Genomic DNA, 20933 nt, shown 5'->3' on the forward strand with positions numbered 1-20933 from the left:
ATATATATATATATATATATATATAATATATATAAATATATAATATAATACATAATTATATTATATGGTTTAGACATATTAAATATATGTACAAATATATATATATATATATATATATATATATATATATATTATATTATATATAAATATATAATATAATACATAATTATATTATATGGTTTAGAACATATTAAATATATGTACAAATATATATATATATATATATATATATATATATATATATATATATTAATAATTATATATACATATATATATTAATAATTATATATACATATATATATTGTATACATGTCATAATAAAGTAATTAATATTTTATATTACAATCGATTATATTATAATCGATATACATATTTTCATTTCTTGTAAAAAGAGTAATATATTTTTTTAATACGACAATATTATATATGTCATTATATCATTAAGATATATTATAAGTAATGGCATATAATTCAACAAATGAAAAAAATCTTGTCACAGCTTGGACGCCAGATTTATTCGGCCCTATTTTTAAAAAAGATAGTTTGACATTAAAACAGGTTAGACACGAATCTTTTACGATGTGTATTTTCTTGCCCTTATGAACCTCTATTTTGTCTAATTTCAATTTTAATTTTATATATTTTATGCATTAGAGTCATGTGGATCCAGTATGTTTTTATATATTAGATATATATTAAAATTATTATTTAATTTTAGGCATTACATTTACGTAATGTAGACGAGCAGATACATCTTATGGCAACTTTTGTTCCCGACGAAATAATCTACGACACTGATTTGTCAGAGAAAAGTTTTCGAAGCTTTCGAGCTATTTTAATGTATCTAAATATTTTTGGTTAGTTTTCCGCAGACACAGAAATTTTAAATCTCTTTACGACGAAGTAGATGACAATTTTTTTTTTCTTTGCATTTTTTTTAATTAACATTCTTTAAAATCGTATTAATATAACGATAGGGTTTTCCACATTATTTAAAAAGTATACTTATGATAAAAATGGTGGAAGTCCAGCCTTAACTACAATATTAAATAAGTACGTCCACATCATAGTTCATGAAATATATTGCAACGAGGGAGACATACTGAAATTTTCTGGTGAGACTTTTGTTCAAGTTAAGATATACGCATCAGTGTGGACGAGAAAATAATTAGAAAATATCTTTTATAATAAATAACTTGCCAAATAAAAATATGTTTCTTGCATATGTTTCTTATAAATAATAATTAATATTTATTCTTTTTAAAGTTTTTCTTTTTTTTTTGTTCTCATTTTTTTATATATTAATTTTACATGACAAAATTATTTCTTAAGATATGTGTATAAATGAAAAATTTCTATTCTATTGAAGAAATAATATAACTCTTCAATTTAATATATTATTAATTAAATACAATGTAATCTTTAATTATATTATAACTACAGATTGACGATTGTAGATTGAAAAATATAATAAATAGAAAAAGATTCATAATATAATTATTTTATATAATTACAGAAAAATATGCATATAGATTTTAAAAAACTGATTGATGATTTGTTGATGTTCACTGATACGTTTATCTTTTATTCTTCTTGCTTCGATTCTTTTGAAAAATACATGTACATACATAGATAAATTAAAAATATAGCTCAAGGGGTATTAGTTACATGGAAAATACACGATGATGAGTTTATATACGACGTCATACAAAAAGTAATTATATGCGCGATGCACATACAAAAATCTATAGCAAACCTGGATGATGATGAAATTTTTAAAGGTATTCGCGCTATAACAATATATTTTCATACAATATTCACAGTGGCTTTAAAAAAATATGATTTTAAATAGATAAAAATTAGATTAAAGTTACATAAAACAAAATAAATTTAAAAACGATAAATATTTTTACAATTTATATTTTTAGTTAATTTAATAAAACGAATTTATAAATATCTTTTTTTATCTTTCGATAATATCAATTTAAAATTCTTAATAATAGTAAATATAGCAGTTTCGGTCGGAGATGTAACTTTCTCAGTGATCGGTAATAACGAAGCTCGACATTTTATAATTTTCGGTTCGCCGATTGAAGAACTAAAGCAAGCCAATAAAGTTTCTCTATCAAATGATTTAATATTATCATTGAGCGCGTGGCAGCATTGTACGCCAAGTCAATATGAATACGTCATTAAAACCCCAAATAATATCAAGGTATACTTCAATTATAATTTATAAATTCGTAATTCTTTTTCAAACTAAAAATTAATATTAGTGTAAGATAATCAAAATTAAAGGTTTGAATTTTATAATTTCTACAATTTAAAGATTCATACTTGTTATAAAGAGATATATTATATCGATACAAAATCATTCTCACTACATTGGAGAGAAATAAATAGTATAAATGTTATTAATTTGTGACAATTAGCAAATTAATGCATTAGATACTATTAACATTCAATATACAGCAAGATTTTTTTCAATAATTACAGATAATAAAAGTATTAGAGCAACTAGACGCAAAATTAACATACATGACACCGCCGAGTGTCCCCACTATTTCGGATAAAATATCTGTAAAAGGGAAATCTATAACAAGTTCTGTTAGACCATCGTCACCTTATAGAGCACGTTTATCCATTAATGGGAAACTACTTCCTGATGAAGAAATCGTTGATACGAAAACTTCTACAGGTGAAACAAACGATATAGTTTGTTGTTCGAAATTTGCCCACAAAAACTCACGCATTCACTTAAATTTCTAAAATTTAATAAATTTACTAAATGGTTTTGTATATCATTGTTCACATTTCTTATCATAATTGTATTATAATATTGTACTCCTATTACTATAAAAAAGTAACTTTTTTATGTTTATATAACAATTTCTTTTTCTTTTAACATAACTGTTAGAATGTTTGGTTCGTGAGTCTTTAATTAATAAATAATTCTTAATGTTTTTTCTTTCTTGATTTTGAAAATGCTTTCGATCTTTATTTGGTCATTGTTCGGAAAATGCATTGTTTTACATTGAATGCCACCAACAGCGATTTCTGCAATAGCAGAGATAAATCCAGATTTCGCTACACAGTTGAGAAGTTATTTGATGAAACCGGTAATTCAGCAGGTACTGTTTAATATAAATTGTCTTGACTGTGATAAAAAAAGAAGAATTCGCGAATATATTGCGTTTTATTTTGATTATTTTGATTGTGTGTATCCGGTATTTATTAAATATTCTTCGTTTCTCGTAGATCGAAAAACATATATCGTTAAGACTTTTGGCGGAGATCAGACGAATTACAGTAGTATCTCTCGATATTGTTCCCGACAAATGTCCAGACAACGAATTAATTCTTTTGGTTGATAAATGTTTTCTACTTTTACACAGGTATCACGGGAATATTGACCGTAAATAATAAATTTACAAATAAATAATATATAAAATACAAATATATTTTTATATTTAATGTAATACTTTTTAGTAACATTAATATTATTATATTTATCGAAAAAATAAGAGAAAAAGAATTACTTATTTTAATGTTCATTTAGCACAGTTACGCAATACGCAGGTTGTATTAACACGGTGAATCTATACGAAAGAAATATTCTCTTCTGTATCGTATTCGGATTACGCGGATGCGACGATGACGATCAGTTTAAAATCGATGAATCTTGCAAAAAGGGGATTACTTTCGCGATGCATGCATTGCAAACAATAAAAGGCATTGTCGGTATTCAAAGCGCATTCGTGGGCGTTTCAACAGGTATGACTTCTTCAAAAAACAAGTGTATATTCCTTTATAGATTTATTTAATTATCTTGTTTTTAATTATTCGAAGATTTTCTTTCGAACAAGGATTACAGGATACATTAGAGAAATCATGGATGAGCCTTAATAACTTCATAAATATATTTTGAATTACGATTCAATTATGCATAAATATTGTTTCAATATTATATTGCAATATAACAATATAATGAAAGTCATGTTTACGAATACTTCTGTATTTGTTAATTTAATTTTAGGAATGGCTTATTGCGGTGTGATTGGACATACCGCTAGAAAATATTACGCGATTATCGGACCGCCTGTTGATAAAGTTATGAAAATAATGATCATTTCTTATGCTAAGGTAATATTAGCTTACGAAGAGATATCTAAAAAAATTTAGTTTATATATAAAAACTATCTGATCCGCTTAAGCTAATTATTTTCTTTTTGTGTAATAATAATAAATTTTTATGTAACAATAACATGTGCTTGTTAAACAATTTATTCCTATGCTTTTCGTCTTAGAAAAATTTAATCATATTATTTTCACATATTTTTATTATTTTCATATTTGATAATACTTTTATGAAAGCTAATTATGTTAATTATGTAAATGTCGAGATAAACACATTTCTTGCACTCAATTTATGTTTTCGTAGGTTTCCTGTGATTATGACACTGTAATACATAGCCATTTGAAAAAATATCAGTTTCGTTCTCGAGGCGTGAGAATATTTGGACGATTCGAGAAATTTCATGTTTATGAATATCTCGGCGATACGCCGTGAGTATTTAAATCTGTAACAATTAGAGCATAAATCTCTTGCGTGAATCACGAAGTACGTAAAATATATGCATACATGTTCAAATGTCTATATGTGCGAATAGGATGAGAAAAGATTTGAGCGCAATTGAATCTCTGGATTATTGCTATCCTATTTTGGGTAGAGCACGAGAATTGGAATACTTTGACAATATTTTGGATGAGATCGGAGTAACGGGTCGGAATTATTCGGGAATGTTAATTGAGGTTCGATTTCAATTTTCCGAAAATCAAGTTTATATGAGCGTTTGTAATTTTTAATTAAAGTTAAAATAAAATGTTAATATTACACCTATTATTACAATTACAATAATTAATCATTTTAATTTATAATTTTATGTAATAATATATAATTTTATGTAATAATATATAATTATATAAAATCCAAATTTCTACTAAAAATAATTATATTATATTTACATTATAATAATATTGAGATAAATATAATTATATTGCTTTGTATATGGTAATAAAAGGCAACACTTAGGAATTAACACATATTCACTATTGCATCTGTCTTGCATGCACTAAAAAATCGATTGACTCATTTAGGGTAATGAGAGATCAGGAAAATCAAGACTTTTAGATGCTTTCGTCACGAGCGTTTGCAACAAACAAATAAAACCAATTAAACTATCTCTTCACGAAACATATGCGGAGAAGGCTTATTCAGTTATACATCATATTATTCTACAAGTACGGAATACGTGTTCGATTTATTTTATCCTACATATTTGATGAAGATAAGTGAATTAAGAGAAATTAATAGAAATTTATTCTGTAAACTTATAAATTTTTAATTATCGAAAGAAAAAGGAAGAAAACATTAATTTTTAAACACAAAGATATAGAATAGATATTTTTCTATATCTTTCTATTAATTTTTATTTTTTATTTTTTTCGATATAAATACTTTAACACTATTATATGAAGAGTTGATAAAGAACAGAAAGAAAATGATATATATTTGAACAAATTCGTCATTTTAATTAAGAAAACTAAATTTTCGATTCTCTATCAGTTGTCTTCATTATTTATCTAATTTGTGCAATGAAAATAAATCGTTTTGAATCTTTTCGAATAGATACTTGAAGCTGAGGATTGTGACACGGTCGAGGAGCGTGAAAAGACTTTGCTTGTTAAATTGGGCGGTTTTCTTCCTCTGAAAGATTTTTGTTATCTCAACGTTTTAATGAGAGTTCACTTTCCTCTTTCTGACGCTTACTGCTTGAATTCTGATTGGCAACGTCACACGAAGACTATTAATATCTTCCAAATGATATTGAAGCAGGCAATGTCGTTATCTTGTCTCAAATAAATGATTTATCATCAAATAATGATTTATGACATTATCTTAAAGTTGTTCTACGTAAATTGAACGAATATGATCATTCATTTTTCACAGTTGAAAGTTAAAATCTGCATTTTACTCGACGATATTCAGCACATGGATTACATGTCTTGGCAATTTCTATCATCAGCTCTTAATAACAACAATATTGTCACGGCGATGACGATGTTGAAGCCGAACTCATGGGAAGATCTATCCCACGTGGAAGTAGAAATCTACAAAGACAAAAGATTGACGAAACATACATTGCTCGGTCTGGATGTAAATTTACTGCCAATATTTGCATGTCAATTCTTGAACGTCTTTGCAATACCTAGAATATTACACAGGTTCTGTTCGCTACCATTTATTTTTGTGTATCTTAATTAAAATGCAATAACATTTCAAAAATAATTTTTCAACAGTGTGCAGAAAAAGTTTTGAAATCATGTTGTTAAAATAATGATAGGATTCTTGTGCTAGGATTTTACGGCGGCGCAAAGACGGCTCTATCGGATGGTGCGAAGCATTGCTAACGTTGATACTTCAGAGTAACAGTTTGGATTTCATCAGGATATCGCCTGGCGAAGCGACACGATACGATCTCATTTTTATGGATACCTCTCTGGTGACAAAATTGCCAATTGATCTGACGCCCGATGAACTTGCGCCACCTTTGCCCTGGTCGCAAATGAGTGAATTAGATATTTGTGTCACGAATGAGAATTACTTCAAGATTGAAGATGTAGATCGCGATATGAGAGGCACATCTTATGTTGTTTTGTTTATCATTTTCAATCTTATCTCTTCTTTTTCTAACGTCCCATAAACTCCTTAGTTTTTCGCAATGTTTGCGACGAATGATTAAATCTATTGTATAATGGTATCTTGAAGTACAGAAGTTTTTCATTGCTGAACTCGTCATTTGAAAATTTTATATTTCCTCATTTAAAAACTTGTTTAGTGTAGAATTAATGGGCGAGATCTACAACAGGATGAACCCGTACGAGCACAGTTTTATTACGTGCGCTGCTACGCTCGGCAAAGTATTTAAACGAAGCATGTTAGAAAATGTAATGCCGAATTCAATTCCACCGCATACCATCACCGGTAAATATTATTAATTATGATCTATTTGTATGCATTTTAACTTATATGAATTTTGTGCAATTCCATAGCCGTTTCTGAAATGATTCGAATGCGAATATTGGAGTGCGCTTCGCTTCAACGACGAGATTTCCACACTGAGGATCTTATCTTCTGTATAGACAAGAAGCGAAGAACGTTTTCTGATATGCATCACTTGTTGTCTTGCCATTGTCATCATTCACGTTAGCTTAAAATATTAAAAATAATCTGATCTGATCTTAATTTTAAAAAATAATGGCGTCTTATAAAATTTTTGATAAGAAAAATTCGAATATAAAAATTGATTTAAGGAAATAATAGCAACTGCGATAAAAACAATACAATCATGTAGATGCTGATTTGTTCATTCTTTTATTGAATATTTCTTGATTGAGTATTTGATTGAATACTTATGTGTTCTTTTTTTAGGATCTGTCATCTTATCTTCTCCTCTTTATGCACACTGTAAAATGCTAGAGTTCAAAGTTGGCTTATTTCGCAGTATAATGTATGATATGCAGTCGAATGAAGAAAGGCAAGAGCATCACGCGAGAGCGGCCAAAATATACGGTTTGGACGCACAAAAGTGCAATTCTTGTGGCAAGGGTCATTTTCTGCATGTTCCCAGCAAAGAAAAATTCACCGAGGTCAAACAAACGTAAACAATAATTAGTATACTTTCAGAAAATGTGTTTTACAAATAATTTTTGATTTCGTAGATTAAAAAACGTTGAGTCGTTCTTACAAAATTAATATTTTCCTTCTTTTTTCTAAAATCTTTTTCTTTCTAAATGAATTATTGCCTTCATATTATTGAACACCTTCATATTATTGTACAATACAAAAAGTCTCAATTGCTTAATTCCTGAGTGCTACAATTTTTTAAAGTTCCGATTGTCCTTTTCTTTACAATATTATATTATTCACGTAAATTCATAATTTCACATAATTAACTTTCGCAATTAATTTTTCGATGTCTTCTAATTTGTTATTTATGAAACTATTTTTTATTTTTTTTATATTCGGAAAATTCTATCTGATTAACATTCCCTACTTTCACAGGAAGAGAGTCCAGCACATTCGCCTAGAGTTTCGCTGGTTCGTCATCGAACCTTAATTGAAAATCGAAATAATAGATGGACGTCAGCAAAATCAAGTATACGTCCCACGAGATTGTCGAAGAGGGAAGAGAGCGTCAATATACGCAGAATATCTATCCTGCCGACGTATCTCGATGACGAAGAAGAAAAAGGTTGCTAACAATCCATTTGTTATTTCAAGAGATTTTCGACAAATTCTATTATTCTATTAAATTATATAATTCTATTACAATTTCTATTATTTTTCGACATATTCTATTGTATATTCTCATAATAGCTTCTAGAGACGAAGAAAGAACTAAAGAAGGTTTAACAAATAACTCACTAAAGTTTTGGAAACGACCTACGAGCGTCGCTCCAGAAATGGCGAAAGATCCTTTTTCAATTTGTTTGGAAGAATTTAGTCACATCGATTATCGTAATTGTCAATGCGACAGTGTTATCAGTCATCTTTTCTGGAGGTTGCATCGACACATTGGAAACTGTGGTAAAGTTATCAACCTTATTGTGTAAAGATAGTAAACTACTTTTCTTGTAGTATTAATTTGTCTTAGATACTCTTAAATTACCGTGCTTACTTTATAAAATCTTTTTATATATATTTTTATATTATATACGTATGAGATACACAATATATAACTGAACTATATATGTGTAATTATTAACATTGATTTATTTTAGGAGAAATCGAAGTGCTTGATTTCTTTATGGAATACAGTGCCGGACTGATACAAACTGCGCAACCACTTTATGCCATTAAACTGCTTTCGATTGCTACTGAAAGAAATGAGGCTATCGAGATAGCCGAATGGACAGATGACAACGCAAAAAAAAGTATCACGAATAAGGGAATTATCCTAGCTTTAATGGGTCTGTATTCACAGATTATTGTATATTATTTGTTTTTAGAGAACGGATATTTATTAAATTTTTCATCGCTGTTTAATCTAAATAAAGTCTATTCTATTCTCAGAATTATTAAAGAAATAATATAAATCAAACTACTTGTATAATAATCAACATAGATCTCATGAGAATTTTCGCATTTTACTTTATCATCATAGTTTCGCAAAAATTTCTTCAATATAGTTATAATATGTTTATTATATATATGCAATTATTGTTCAGGTGACGCACATAGCGCGTTGGGAAATTATGATCAGGCTAAGAAATATTATACAACGGCAGTGAAATTACGAAATACCTTGCCCAAAACGAAGAAAACCATCTGCTACCGTATAATATTAAAAATATATTGTAAAATGAGATATCCTCCTCGCTATTCGATTAATGACGTATCGAGGCACGTTATTGTAAAAAAATTGGAACTTGCGTCATATTTGCGTCGTCTTTGCATCACGTACATGGTATGTATACGTAATGACTTATTAAATAGATTAAAAGAATTTGTCGTCTTTGTTAACAAATAAAACAAAAAGAAAACGAAATTGAAAAATAAATAGATGTAAAAATGATTAAACATGTAAATTTTATTAATTAATATATATTATTTCCATTACACATTTTTTAACAAGAAAAAATTTCTCAATTTTCTTTTTTAAAAAACGAAATAATTTTATCTAAATAGAGAACTTATTGAAAAGACGACAAATTATTTACATATAATATCTTGAATGATACTATATTTCTCCTTCTATTTATAGATTCTTTTTAAAATAATAAAAAACTGAATAAACTAAATAAATTATGTATCACCGTTTGTTGCTTCACCATCGCTTCTTCGTGGATCTTTCCTTCTTTTTCTCCTCTTCCTTGTTCTTCATTTCTCATTGTTTTTTCATAACACTCACGCTTAATTATGATGGTGCACTAATTAGCAGGACGTGTGACGTTTTGCACGACACTTCCAATATTGTTCGATGTTGACAAGCAACAATTATTCGCACAATAGATATCGAAGAAAATACGAATACACACAAATCCCGCCACGCAATATATCTATTATTATTTAATCAATATATCATGCCTTTCCGTTATTCGATTCGGTTATTCGTATTATTTTTCTAATCTCACAAAATATCGAGCTTTATTGTAATTAGTTCTTTATTACACTTAAATAGACGAGAAGTTTAGAGGCCGCGATTTATTGCGTGAAATAATTGCTTCGATAATAAGTTGCCGCGATACTTTTATCAAGGGAATTAATTATATGAATTAATAAATCATAGCTAATAATCATAGCGAATAATAGCGTTCGATGTTTCCGAGTATTTCTCGCGACGTATTTTAAAGGAATGAAATGATACAGAGTTACTTGCGCCCTCGAGTCTCACCGCGCAAATAACAAAAGCTGTATATAAACAATAGCGCTCTAACACGTCTTGTAAAATAAGTATCGAATTTTTCACCATAATATTCTGTTTTTTATACGTTCGTCTTGTTGAAACAAGTATATATATATATATATATATATATATTTTACAAGTATAATATTTAATTACACCTATGCCTATAAAATTTTTTAACTCAGTTTTAATCTGTAACGAAATAGACTTTCAGAATAAAGATTTGATAATTTTTGCATAATTACTTACAGATAGACAATAAATTGAAAGCGGCACAGACTTATGCCTTGAAAAGTTTCAAGCTGGCTTTTTCAAACATTGATAATTTTCTAGAGAAAGGCGAAATATATCTCGTAACGGTTCAAGTTTTGCATCGCACAAAAAATACCGAATTAATACAATATATTGAGAGACCAATGCTCGCCGTAATAAAAGCAAAGATTAGCTGGAATAATGTCGAAGAAATAACGATGATGGCAAAGATTTATTTAATGATGTATCAAGTTAGGTATATAATTCAAACATATAAAAATTTCTACAAGAATTTCTCTCTCTCTCTCTCTCTCTTTCTCTGTTGAATTAATCTAATTGTATACGTAAAAATAGAGCACTAAGAGGTGAATTGGAAGAAGCTATAAATATTGGTATAAAGGTTCTAAAAATCTCTGCAACATTGCATCTTAATAAATTGATGCTCGTTATTGTGCCATCGTTAGCTCAAATAATGGTATTATTTGCTTGCAAATCTTTTAATTATATAAATATCTTAATATTTTATTCGTATATAAATTTCTTAAACGTTATAATATACTTTTAAAATAAATTTTCTAAAAGATTCAAAGCATTATACAAAAATATTACATGACATGTCATATTAATTTACACATTTTCAGATATTTTTGACATATGGTTTTTGGATCTTTTATATTGTTTAAGATGTGTATAATTATTCATTGCTTACTTTCATAATCCCTTCTTACTTAATAATCTAATCAGTTATGGACCAAGCGTATCAACGAAGCCGTCGATTTGATGCGAGAGCTATATTTTTTAGCAGAGGAAGATGTAGACTTGTCAGACAAAACATGGTATTACGCTCTTTCCTTAGAATTCATATTGGATGCAGGAGTTGTACTAGATTCGTACGAAACGTTTCATAACTATTATGAGAAATGTGTAGGTAAGAAACACATTACAATTCGTAAAGCTGCATTAAAATGTATACAAAGAATTTATCCGTTATTTGTGATTTTATACGCTTTATTTTAACTTGTAATTACTTTAACACGCGTGAAATAATGATTACGTAGCAAATCAAGACAGATCAAAATTTTGTGTATGGCGCGATCCGCAAAGCTTATCCCGTTTATTGACATGCCTGTGGTTATACCAGCTTAGAATGTAAGTATCTAATTATTTTTGTTATTATCGATTCCCTTCCCCTCTTTAAAAGAATAAACAATAATAATTAAATTTCAATATAATTTATAAGCTTCTAAAATTTATAGTTTATATTTATATAATTAATAAACTTCTAAAACTTGTAAAATAAAAATTGTCCTCATTCTTTATCGTAAGTTTATTTATATCTTCATATTTTTATGAGAAGATTTTTGCTACCGAAAATGAGCTCAAAATTATTAACTTGTGTCGTTCAAAAGTAAATAAAAAAATTTTTAATTTTAAGATATCTACTCCATTTTTTATGTCCTTTTGTATATTTTCGAAAAGTAAATGATTGAATTATGATCGTTATTAATCGAAAGATATATTGTATATATAGGGGACACACGATTAATGACGCATTTACGTGTAGCGCGGAAGAACTCATAAAGGATGTCAGTTGCGATGATTTTTCCCGAATTTTCACTTGTATCAAGGTACATTCGTGAATTATTAAAGGTCTATGCTTTTTACAATTATTATACATTTTTTCTCTTGTTATACATGTGTATATGAGTTAGATAAATTCATGATGTTCTATAAAAACACTTATAGTTTTAAATCTATTACGAAAATCTCAAGATTGACATTATCGAATATATGTCCTTCTTTATGCTCTTTCTTCATTGCCAACGATAGATTATATATTACATGAAAATGATTACCTTTTTTCAATCGCCTTAATGCTCCTTTCTCAGGGACTTGAATGTTATCTGTTGATGCTGCTCCGTTGCATCAATATGAAGCAATCTGACGAGCTGTTGGATCTGATTCAAGATATTTCCAAAATTATCAAATGCCTCGGGAACGTTTCCAAGCACGCGATCGTCGTAAAGCCGTGTTTGTATTTATTGATGGCATACCTGAATGTTCTTCGAGGTCGCAAATCGACCACGCGATTTTATCTGCACAAAGCACAAAAATTTGCGGTTTCACAAGGAAATAAATTGATCGAAGCATGGATTATGCAAAACAGAAGGGTAATAAATTTAATTAAAAGTAATTTGCGCTTCATGATTAATTGATAAGAATAAGTTAAGTTAATTAAATCTTTGATTTAATATTTTTTATAAATTAGCAGATAACTGGTAATTGACTGTTTTAAATAATGTAACTAAATTTTTTTACAGACGTGGAAAGAGAAGATTTACAATAATATGGCGCGATACTGGGTAGAATATGCTGGATCGACAGATATGGTGTCCTGGCAGTACATTCACCATTTTAACATTAGCACTTGGTCCACTATTCTCTATCCTTTACCGATACCTGATTTACATTTATAACAAAAAAATTTAATACTGTTTGACACATTATTTTTTATCACATTACATTAATCGATTACAGTCCATGACTTTCCCTATAAACATTGGTTGAAAGGAAATAGTAGATGTTGTAGCGAAATATTTATTTATTAAAGGCATATTACATTTTTATGTTCTAAAAGATAAACACGACGATCCCTTCGTGCGCACGATACTTCGTCAAGGCGAAATTTCCTCGATTCTTTCCCTTTTTCTACAAAGTGGCCGCGCGATAAATTTCAATCGCGACGTAGTGTCACGAATTCGCTTAAATATGAATATCTTCGGTGACCGATGTTTACGCATACATCTCGGTGATTAATTATTACGTACTGTGATTTAATTAATTGCTCTATTTGGCCGAATTTGGCCGAGTACGCCAAGGATGTTTGCGAATTCAAAAGAGTAAGAATGTAAGAATGAAAAAGAGAAAAAAAGAAGAGAAAAGGAAAGTTAAAAAAGAAAAAAGTTGAGGGGAGACCACAAGAAAGAAAAGTGGAAAGAAAGGTGCATCCTTTTGATCGATCTCTTCATTGATTTTTAAAGAGATAGAAAAAAGACGTGTACACTTTAGCTATTCTTCACGCGACTTTACACGCACGATTTTATCGCGTAATAATTTTAATTAATTTAATTTAATTTACCCTACATACGCACGTTTCTCCGAGATTCAACACTACATCGTTTTATACACTTATAACATCGGCCAAAATTCCACGTTACTCAGAGGAAATTGAGAAAACTTTAGCAATATAAAAGTTTATATAAATTATTCCTTTGCACACTAAATGTTTTTTCTTTTTTCGAAACAAATTCGAAACTACTACCAATAAAATTTTCGTTCAAAAACCTTATTGCTGATAAATATAATGATTTTTTGGTTCAAGATCTAGAGTAATAATAGATAAATTTAATACAATCCATCGTGGATGTAAAAATTTTGCAAATTTTTCAGTGTAGAACTCTTGCATCGGCGTACTCGGCCCGAATGTGTGTCCGCTTAGGACACACGCGTGTAATACTCGAAATTATTTGCCCGAACAGAAGAGTGTCTCCCCCTTTCGCGCACATTGCTGCATCCCCGAACAACGCGAAAATCCAAAAGATAGATATTTAAATAAGTCAAAATATCTAAAAGGCAGTATGTTTAAAAAACATCTAAAACACATCCGCGTAAAAGATTCGGATGCTGTTTGCATCTATATCTAAATAATATCCGTGAGAGGGAGAGTAGTTAAGATTGTATTTAGGCCCCCTCGATCGCGTCTTTTGAACGTTCGTGTTGCTCTGGATTTTCGTCCGATCCGGAATTCTCCCCGATCACAAGTTCTAAACTTCCGTCCGCTCATTCGTGGGCGTCGACCTCGTTGTCGATGCGGCTGCTACGTATACCGGTCTTGCCTGTCCAGGGATAAATGTCCGGGCATGCTTGGCACGTCTTCATGTATCTCACGCCGCTCTTGTGCCAAAGATTGCAGACCTTTGCGTTATTGCACTTCTTGGGTCGGTCCTGCGTACATATTTATCGCGATGCAATGGGACTCTTATATTGCGGAATCGCACGTAAAAGAATGCTTCTCAATAAGCATTTCTTATTATTGAAGAGAGATTTTTAAAAAATCAAAATCCTGATATTTTAAAGTTTTTGTTAAGTGAATTTTAACTTGACAACTATAGTCATCCGAGACATTGCAGCTATCAAAATGTAAATCAAATAGTTTAACATTCCATTTCATGCAAGAAAAAAATGAGAAACTTGAATGTCTCGTGAATAAGTTATTTGTAAGAATAGAGATCTTAATAAACTGCAAGTAATTTTACCGGATAATGGCATCCAAAAGGTTCAAACGTGTGCAAAAGTGCCAGAGGCGTTGGATTCCTGATCCATTGTATGGCCTGCCAATTGGTAATTATCCATACATCGTCCATCGCGACAATGGTATCGAGAAACGATATAAAGCCTTCTTTATGATGTGGCTGAGTGAACCACGCGGCGTGGTAGAACAGGCCGAAAGGCGCCCTATTATTTTATGAAAATGCAATCAAATTATCTGTTTTATTCCGAATATGTGGAAATATTCAGACAGATAATTTACGAAATAAGAAAATTTTATAAATGTTTCTTTTAAAGCACTTACACATGGAGCTTTCCTGACATGAGATCTTGATTCGATTCAAATTTATTAAGATAATCACACACACACACACACACAGATTTTATGTAAAAAAAAGAAATTTAATTTTGTTAGAAAAACCATAAGTTGATATTTATATGCATTTCAATATTATATATACTTCCTAAATTAAAAACTTTCAAAGACTTTCAGAGACTTTCCTTCCCGACTCACACAATTAATGTAAAAGCCTCAGACATCAAATCGTAGATTTATAAAAAATTTAAAAGCGAAATGTTAAGAAACTGATATCGACTATAGAAATTAATCATATAAATTTTCGATTGTTTATCTCACAATTGTATTCGCGGGTGAGAAATATTTTACCAACCTGTTAGTCGTGTAATGCCTCTCGAAGTTCTTAATGAGCATCTTGTACACGCCGTCCGGAGTCGGCGGGTTGCTGCAGGCATCTCCCATGGAGCACCTACCTCCATTGAGATCTTGCCACATTACCATAGGAACTTCCCACAATCCTGGATAGGATCTCGTGGGACAGGGTGGTATCATGCAGTCGTGGAAGAGCTTGTAATCCAACGTGTACGGCCAACTGGGCGGTCGATTCTCGTAAATTGGCATAGAAGAATCGTATGTGAAGTTTGTGTCCCACAGCATCTTGAACATATTGTTTCCTCCGACCTGCGACACAAAACAATATTACATAGCAATAATTTGCTTTCTTGAACGATGAAGAAACTTTTCGTAATCTTATAGAAGAGATCTCATCGAAAAGGAGACTATAACAGCCAATTTAAAATCTTTTTTCTACTTTTTATTTCAACTTTTGATCTGACATTTACTTTAATATTTTAAACAATAAGAGCACTGTATCTCTTAAGACTATTTAATCTATAATTATATCAAAAACTCTTTTTTACATTTTTAAATTATTTATTGTCTATTATTCAAAACTTTTAATTCCTTTATAAATTAAATCTATTAAAATTCTCTAGAAGCTAAACATAAAAAAATGAGATTGCAAATAGAAACAAAATTTCAATTAAGATAATTACATATCCTTTTTGATATTTTTCAATATCATACAATTTTAATAAATATAATTGAAATTACCGATAAGAAAGGAGCTCTCATTCCTCTGACATCCTCCAGCTTGACGCCTCCGTAGGCAGCTAGAATTTCACGCTGTCCAGCAACTTCTCGCGCCCACTTTCGCGCCGAAAATTGCTCACCGAAACTGTGCCTGTCGCGAAGATTTATCGTCGTACTGATTACTCGAGTAATAAAGAATTAATTTTTACGGCACACGAATCCTAAAATGGTTGACGACACGCGTGGTAGAAACTTTTTTTCTTTATTTTTTTTATTAATATTTTGCTTAAATGTTGCTTTTATAGAATGATGGATTATCAAAAACTAAACATAAGATATTTAAATCGAGAAAAGGTGGGAATGAATGTAAGAATTAAAATTTGTTTTTAAAAATTACACCATTATAATTTTTATAAATTTTTTAAAAAATTTTAATGTAGAGCACATTAGATAATTGAAAAGATACGACAATTACATTGCGAAAATCAGCTTAGATCTATTTGAATGGTTATTCAAATTAATGTGAGATCTGTGGGATATTCTGCATATGAAATGAAATAAAAGTCCTCGAACATGCATGTCGTCACCCTAATTAAGAAACGTTGCGCGATGAGCGAAAGCGATTTATCAATCGATCCAACAACCAACAGTACGACTTGTTAACTTCTTCGTCAGCGAAACAAGCCAGCGTTAATTTTGATACTGAAGAACAGCACGTAAAGAAAAGCAATAATTGTTTAGCGACTTTAATGACCGTAATTAATTAGCACCTATCCACATAGTGTTAATGATACGAGTGATTGTCGAATAAATGTGATTTCTCGAAATCGCAAATTATGCATTAATTATAAGGACAAGAAAATTTTAGAAATTTTAATAATTAACTTACTTTTTTGTATAATTTTGCCTATAATATTCGCTATCATGACGATTCAATTATAATGAAATCATTGATTCTTGATATTTAATTGGTGTAAAATAGATATAATTATATGTTTTACATATTTTAATTTAATTTAAAAAAATTTAATTGTGAAGATAATCAATAAAAAATAAATAAATATCAATTGAATAAATTCGTGGATAAAACGTAAAAATATCTGATACAGATTCCCAAGCAATATCAATAATAAACATTATTTACATATCACTCGCGAGATTCCTTTAATAAAACATAAGTGAGAATCATGCTATTTAACACGATGACGCGATCTTCGCAGATACACGTATGACGATTACTTACGAGACCGTGTGGGAAGCAATTTCGTGGCCCGAGGCATAGAGATTTTGAACCTGGCTGTAATCGGTCCACTCGTGGGACACGTAGAAAGTGGCCGAGATGGGACAACCGTTGGGGTTCTTCCGTCCTTTCTCGAACAGATCAGCGTAGAGACCCTTGTTTAAGTCGTTCACGGAATCGTCGAAAGTCAGGAGAACGATTTGCGGTATCTCCTCCGGCAGATAGTCACCTGTTCGTTTTAGGGTCGCGTTCAGGATCCAGGACACGAAGAGAGAAAAAAAGAAAGGGGAAATGGACAGAATGGAAGAATCGGGACACGCGGTCGAGAGCATGTTGAAATGTATGTTGTATGTAGAACATTATTTTTTTTGCGAACATATCGATGTGATATAGATTTTTTTGAGCGTTTTTTTATATGGCATATATGTGTGAAGATGTACCAGTTAGAATAGCGCGTGATGGGAATGAGGAATATCATGAGGCGTAAAAAGAGAAAAAGAGAGAACAACAGAGTTAGTACACGCATTATATATTAGTATGCGTCGCAGGTGTCGTATCCACTTGGTGAAACCGCGTATTTTACGGCGTGTTATTATCAGACCTCGCGATCCAAGAGATCTCGCGTTCTAAGATTCGCAATTGCGGTTTTACCAGATGAATACGATAATTTGTGTTTTGATTATTTTCATGAGGGATCCTCTAATTGTACAGTGTCAATTTCAAAGAGACAAGAGTTTATAAACAATTTTCTCGAGGTTATTTAAGAATTTAAAGATGAGGGTGTAATACTTACAATACTTTAAAAGATCTCGAGATTTTTTATTAAAGATTCTTGGAATCTAATGATATCGAACCAAGAGTTCGAATATTCAAAAGTTGAAAAATTCGGAAGTATTTCTAGAATTTAAAAATTAAAAAGAGAGTTTAGAGAGTTCTGAGAGATTTCTCAGATCTAATAATGGCAAAATTCAAAGAACTCGATGTTTAAATATTCTCCGATTTCATCAAATTAGAGGATCTTTCGCAGATAAATGTTTTTCCCGATTGCACATCCACTCGAGACATTGCAATCTTCCTCAAGAAGAACAGGTCGAATGAACAGGCGCAATAATAGAAATCAAATGATGAGGTGACATTCGAGTTTCGCTCCTCCACTTTTGGTTAAAACAGTAGCACGATGGCATATGCGACACACTCCCGATGTTAATGAAAACCTGTGCTAGCATCCGGTCTTGATACGAACTTACGAGATAGTGTGAGACGCCATTTCGTGGCCGTCTGCATAGAGATTTTGCACCTGGCTATAATCTGTCCATTCGTGCGAGACGTAAAAAGTCGCTGAAATCGGGCAGCCGTTCGGATTCTTACGGCCGTTTTCAAACAGATCGCTGTACAGAGGATTGTTAAGGTCGTTTACGGCGTCGTCGAAAGTAAGCAGAACAATCTGCGGCGTCTGCACGACCGGAATACCACCTGTACGTCACAGTTTCATCGTGTAGCTCATGAATAGAATCGGGACGAACGCGTCACGCGTTTCTAGAGTAGATACATTGCTGAATGATCAGCGAAACTGATACGTCATTGCTCGGTGAAATCGAGAAAATTTATATTCTTATTTCTGTAATATTTAATATAATCGTGCACTTTTTCGAAAACAGGGGCACGAAAGCACCGATTTCTCTACGCGTGGATTACGATATTATAAATTAAAATAATTTACAGGTGAGAGTAAATTATTTAATAATGTGTTATCTGATCAGAATCATCTCAACGCCTTTTTTTATTACGCTAATTTTAATTATACTGTTTACGTAAAATCAATAGCATTTGCAAATTAAACTCTAATTGCCATTTGAAATTTGTTGAAAAAAAATATTTTATATATATATACATATTATATAAAAATTGAATTTTTTAGCTAATAATCTTTCTTAAATAATTATTTACTTTTGTATCTATTTCTGTCTTTAGCGATTCATATATTAAATTCATTCTTTAAATTGAACTATTTAGAATCTAGAAAGGATATAAAATAATATTATAAATCAATGACTTTCAAAAGTAACGATCTTTCAAGCATAAATATTTCCAAGAAACCCGAATAAAAATTCCAATAGCAAGAAAATCGTGAGATACGTTTTATTTATTCGCGAATTGGTACAAAAATAATTTTCCCAACAAGTTATCTCTTTCGGCGAAAGTAAAACGTGATGCTCAACGATATGCGGCAACGAGATCGAAATTTTAACGGACGTATTTTACGCGTAAACCGAATAATCGGGTGTTGCACTGGTTAAGCGTCCGGCGAATGCCTTCCGCAAATGCAAATTGCTTTCAATTTCGAAGGGCGACGCACGCTACGAGCCGGCGTATCGTATCGGGCGGTAGATCTGTTTCACTTTCGAGCGTACATGTAACGGTCGGCGTGTATGTAACGTTAGAGAATCGGAGAAAGTCACGGCGAGACCCCCGACTACGTCTAAACCATACGTCAAACTTAATAAACATTCGCGGCGCGCGATCCGCTTGCGTCACTCGCGAATTTTTCACTGACAGGCGTGTTTCTCACGCCAGATAATCGATTTACCGTTGATTAATCGAGGACGAGAATACATCGAACGAGATTCATCAGGACGATATATCGTCCTACTTCCTTATTTACATTCAGCTGGCGAATGTCCCAACTTCCGGCACGCGGAATGCAAACTTTTCCATCTTACGTTTTCTAGCTCGCACAACATCATTTCCGGTCTACTTAAGCAACCAGAAGAATCGAACTGATCGTTTAGAAATCAAGTTTGTATCCAAAGGAATTCAAATCTCATTTTTATAGAGAATCACGTTGAACGTATTTAAGTTTCATAATCTCTCTGGTTCATTTTATTCACAATTTGAAATTGAATCTATGTCTTCTCGAATCGAAAGTAGAAAGAGTTATAAATTTAGGTCGTTTAACCAACGATTTCGACCAAAGTGGAATGAACCACCGTGCGTTTTCTCTAAATCCGAATGTGTCATTATGTCATTTAATTACCTGGAATATCGGCGCCTCCGCAGTTACAATCCGGAAGCAAGCAGACATCTTTACGACACTTTGCCGCTGGTTTGTCTACTTGAGGCGTCGGATAAATCGTCGCCGGCCTGACCGGGGGATACCTGTAGATGTCAATAAACTCCTGCGCCTTTGAAACTATCTCAGTGGACGGCTTCAAAGTAGGTCGAGATCGTCTGAAAACATCAAATGTTTTATAAA

General features: G+C 31.1%; 2 protein-coding genes across 8 annotated transcripts in view; one reads left to right on the forward strand and one right to left on the reverse strand.

Moving 5' to 3' along the window:
• The first annotated feature begins 384 nt into the window (after nt 1–384).
• On the forward strand, nt 385–14043 carry LOC145976000 (adenylate cyclase type 10). 3 transcript variants are annotated; one of them, XM_083106804.1, is made up of 30 exons: nt 385–558; nt 719–857; nt 978–1115; nt 1650–1781; nt 2013–2215; nt 2497–2698; nt 3052–3131; nt 3259–3395; nt 3560–3774; nt 4037–4143; nt 4442–4566; nt 4671–4812; nt 5158–5301; nt 5690–5896; nt 6011–6285; nt 6419–6699; nt 6905–7045; nt 7114–7266; nt 7493–7710; nt 8126–8315; nt 8441–8650; nt 8845–9033; nt 9292–9530; nt 10721–10977; nt 11076–11196; nt 11466–11649; nt 11780–11870; nt 12253–12349; nt 12611–12892; nt 13043–14043. In XM_083106804.1, exons 1-30 carry the CDS (start codon nt 460–462, stop codon nt 13196–13198), a joined length of 5154 nt encoding a protein of 1717 aa, XP_082962930.1. In that variant the 5' UTR covers nt 385–459; the 3' UTR covers nt 13199–14043. The 3 variants fall into 3 exon arrangements, with proteins under 3 accessions (XP_082962930.1, XP_082962929.1, XP_082962931.1); XM_083106803.1 differs by having other exon boundaries at nt 2004–2215; nt 13043–14042; XM_083106805.1 differs by lacking the exons at nt 385–558; nt 719–857; nt 978–1115; nt 2013–2215 and having other exon boundaries at nt 1673–1781; nt 13043–14042.
• Nucleotides 13304–20933, reverse strand: part of Cda5 (Chitin deacetylase-like 5) — a 57798-nt gene continuing 50168 nt past the window's right edge. For 4 of the 5 annotated variants that reach the window (XM_083106821.1, XM_083106823.1, XM_083106819.1 and 1 more), the window contains 6 exons: nt 20715–20908; nt 17684–17909; nt 16462–16591; nt 15722–16029; nt 15038–15236; nt 13304–14726 (listed from right to left, as the gene is read on the reverse strand). In XM_083106821.1, the coding sequence (XP_082962947.1) occupies nt 14562–14726; nt 15038–15236; nt 15722–16029; nt 16462–16591; nt 17684–17909; nt 20715–20908 (1222 nt within the window). In that variant the 3' untranslated portion in view covers nt 13304–14561. Of the gene's footprint in view, nt 14727–15037; nt 15237–15721; nt 16030–16461; nt 16592–17683; nt 17910–18927; nt 19154–20714; nt 20909–20933 lie in introns of all 5 variants that reach the window. The other variant, XM_083106820.1, reaches the window with a different exon arrangement.

This window comes from Camponotus vicinus, unplaced genomic scaffold, assembly GCF_025532165.1.
Source record: "Camponotus vicinus isolate PSW18456_S1 unplaced genomic scaffold, iyCamVici1.0 SCAF_8, whole genome shotgun sequence".
NCBI classification, from domain to species: Eukaryota; Metazoa; Arthropoda; class Insecta; order Hymenoptera; family Formicidae; genus Camponotus; species Camponotus vicinus.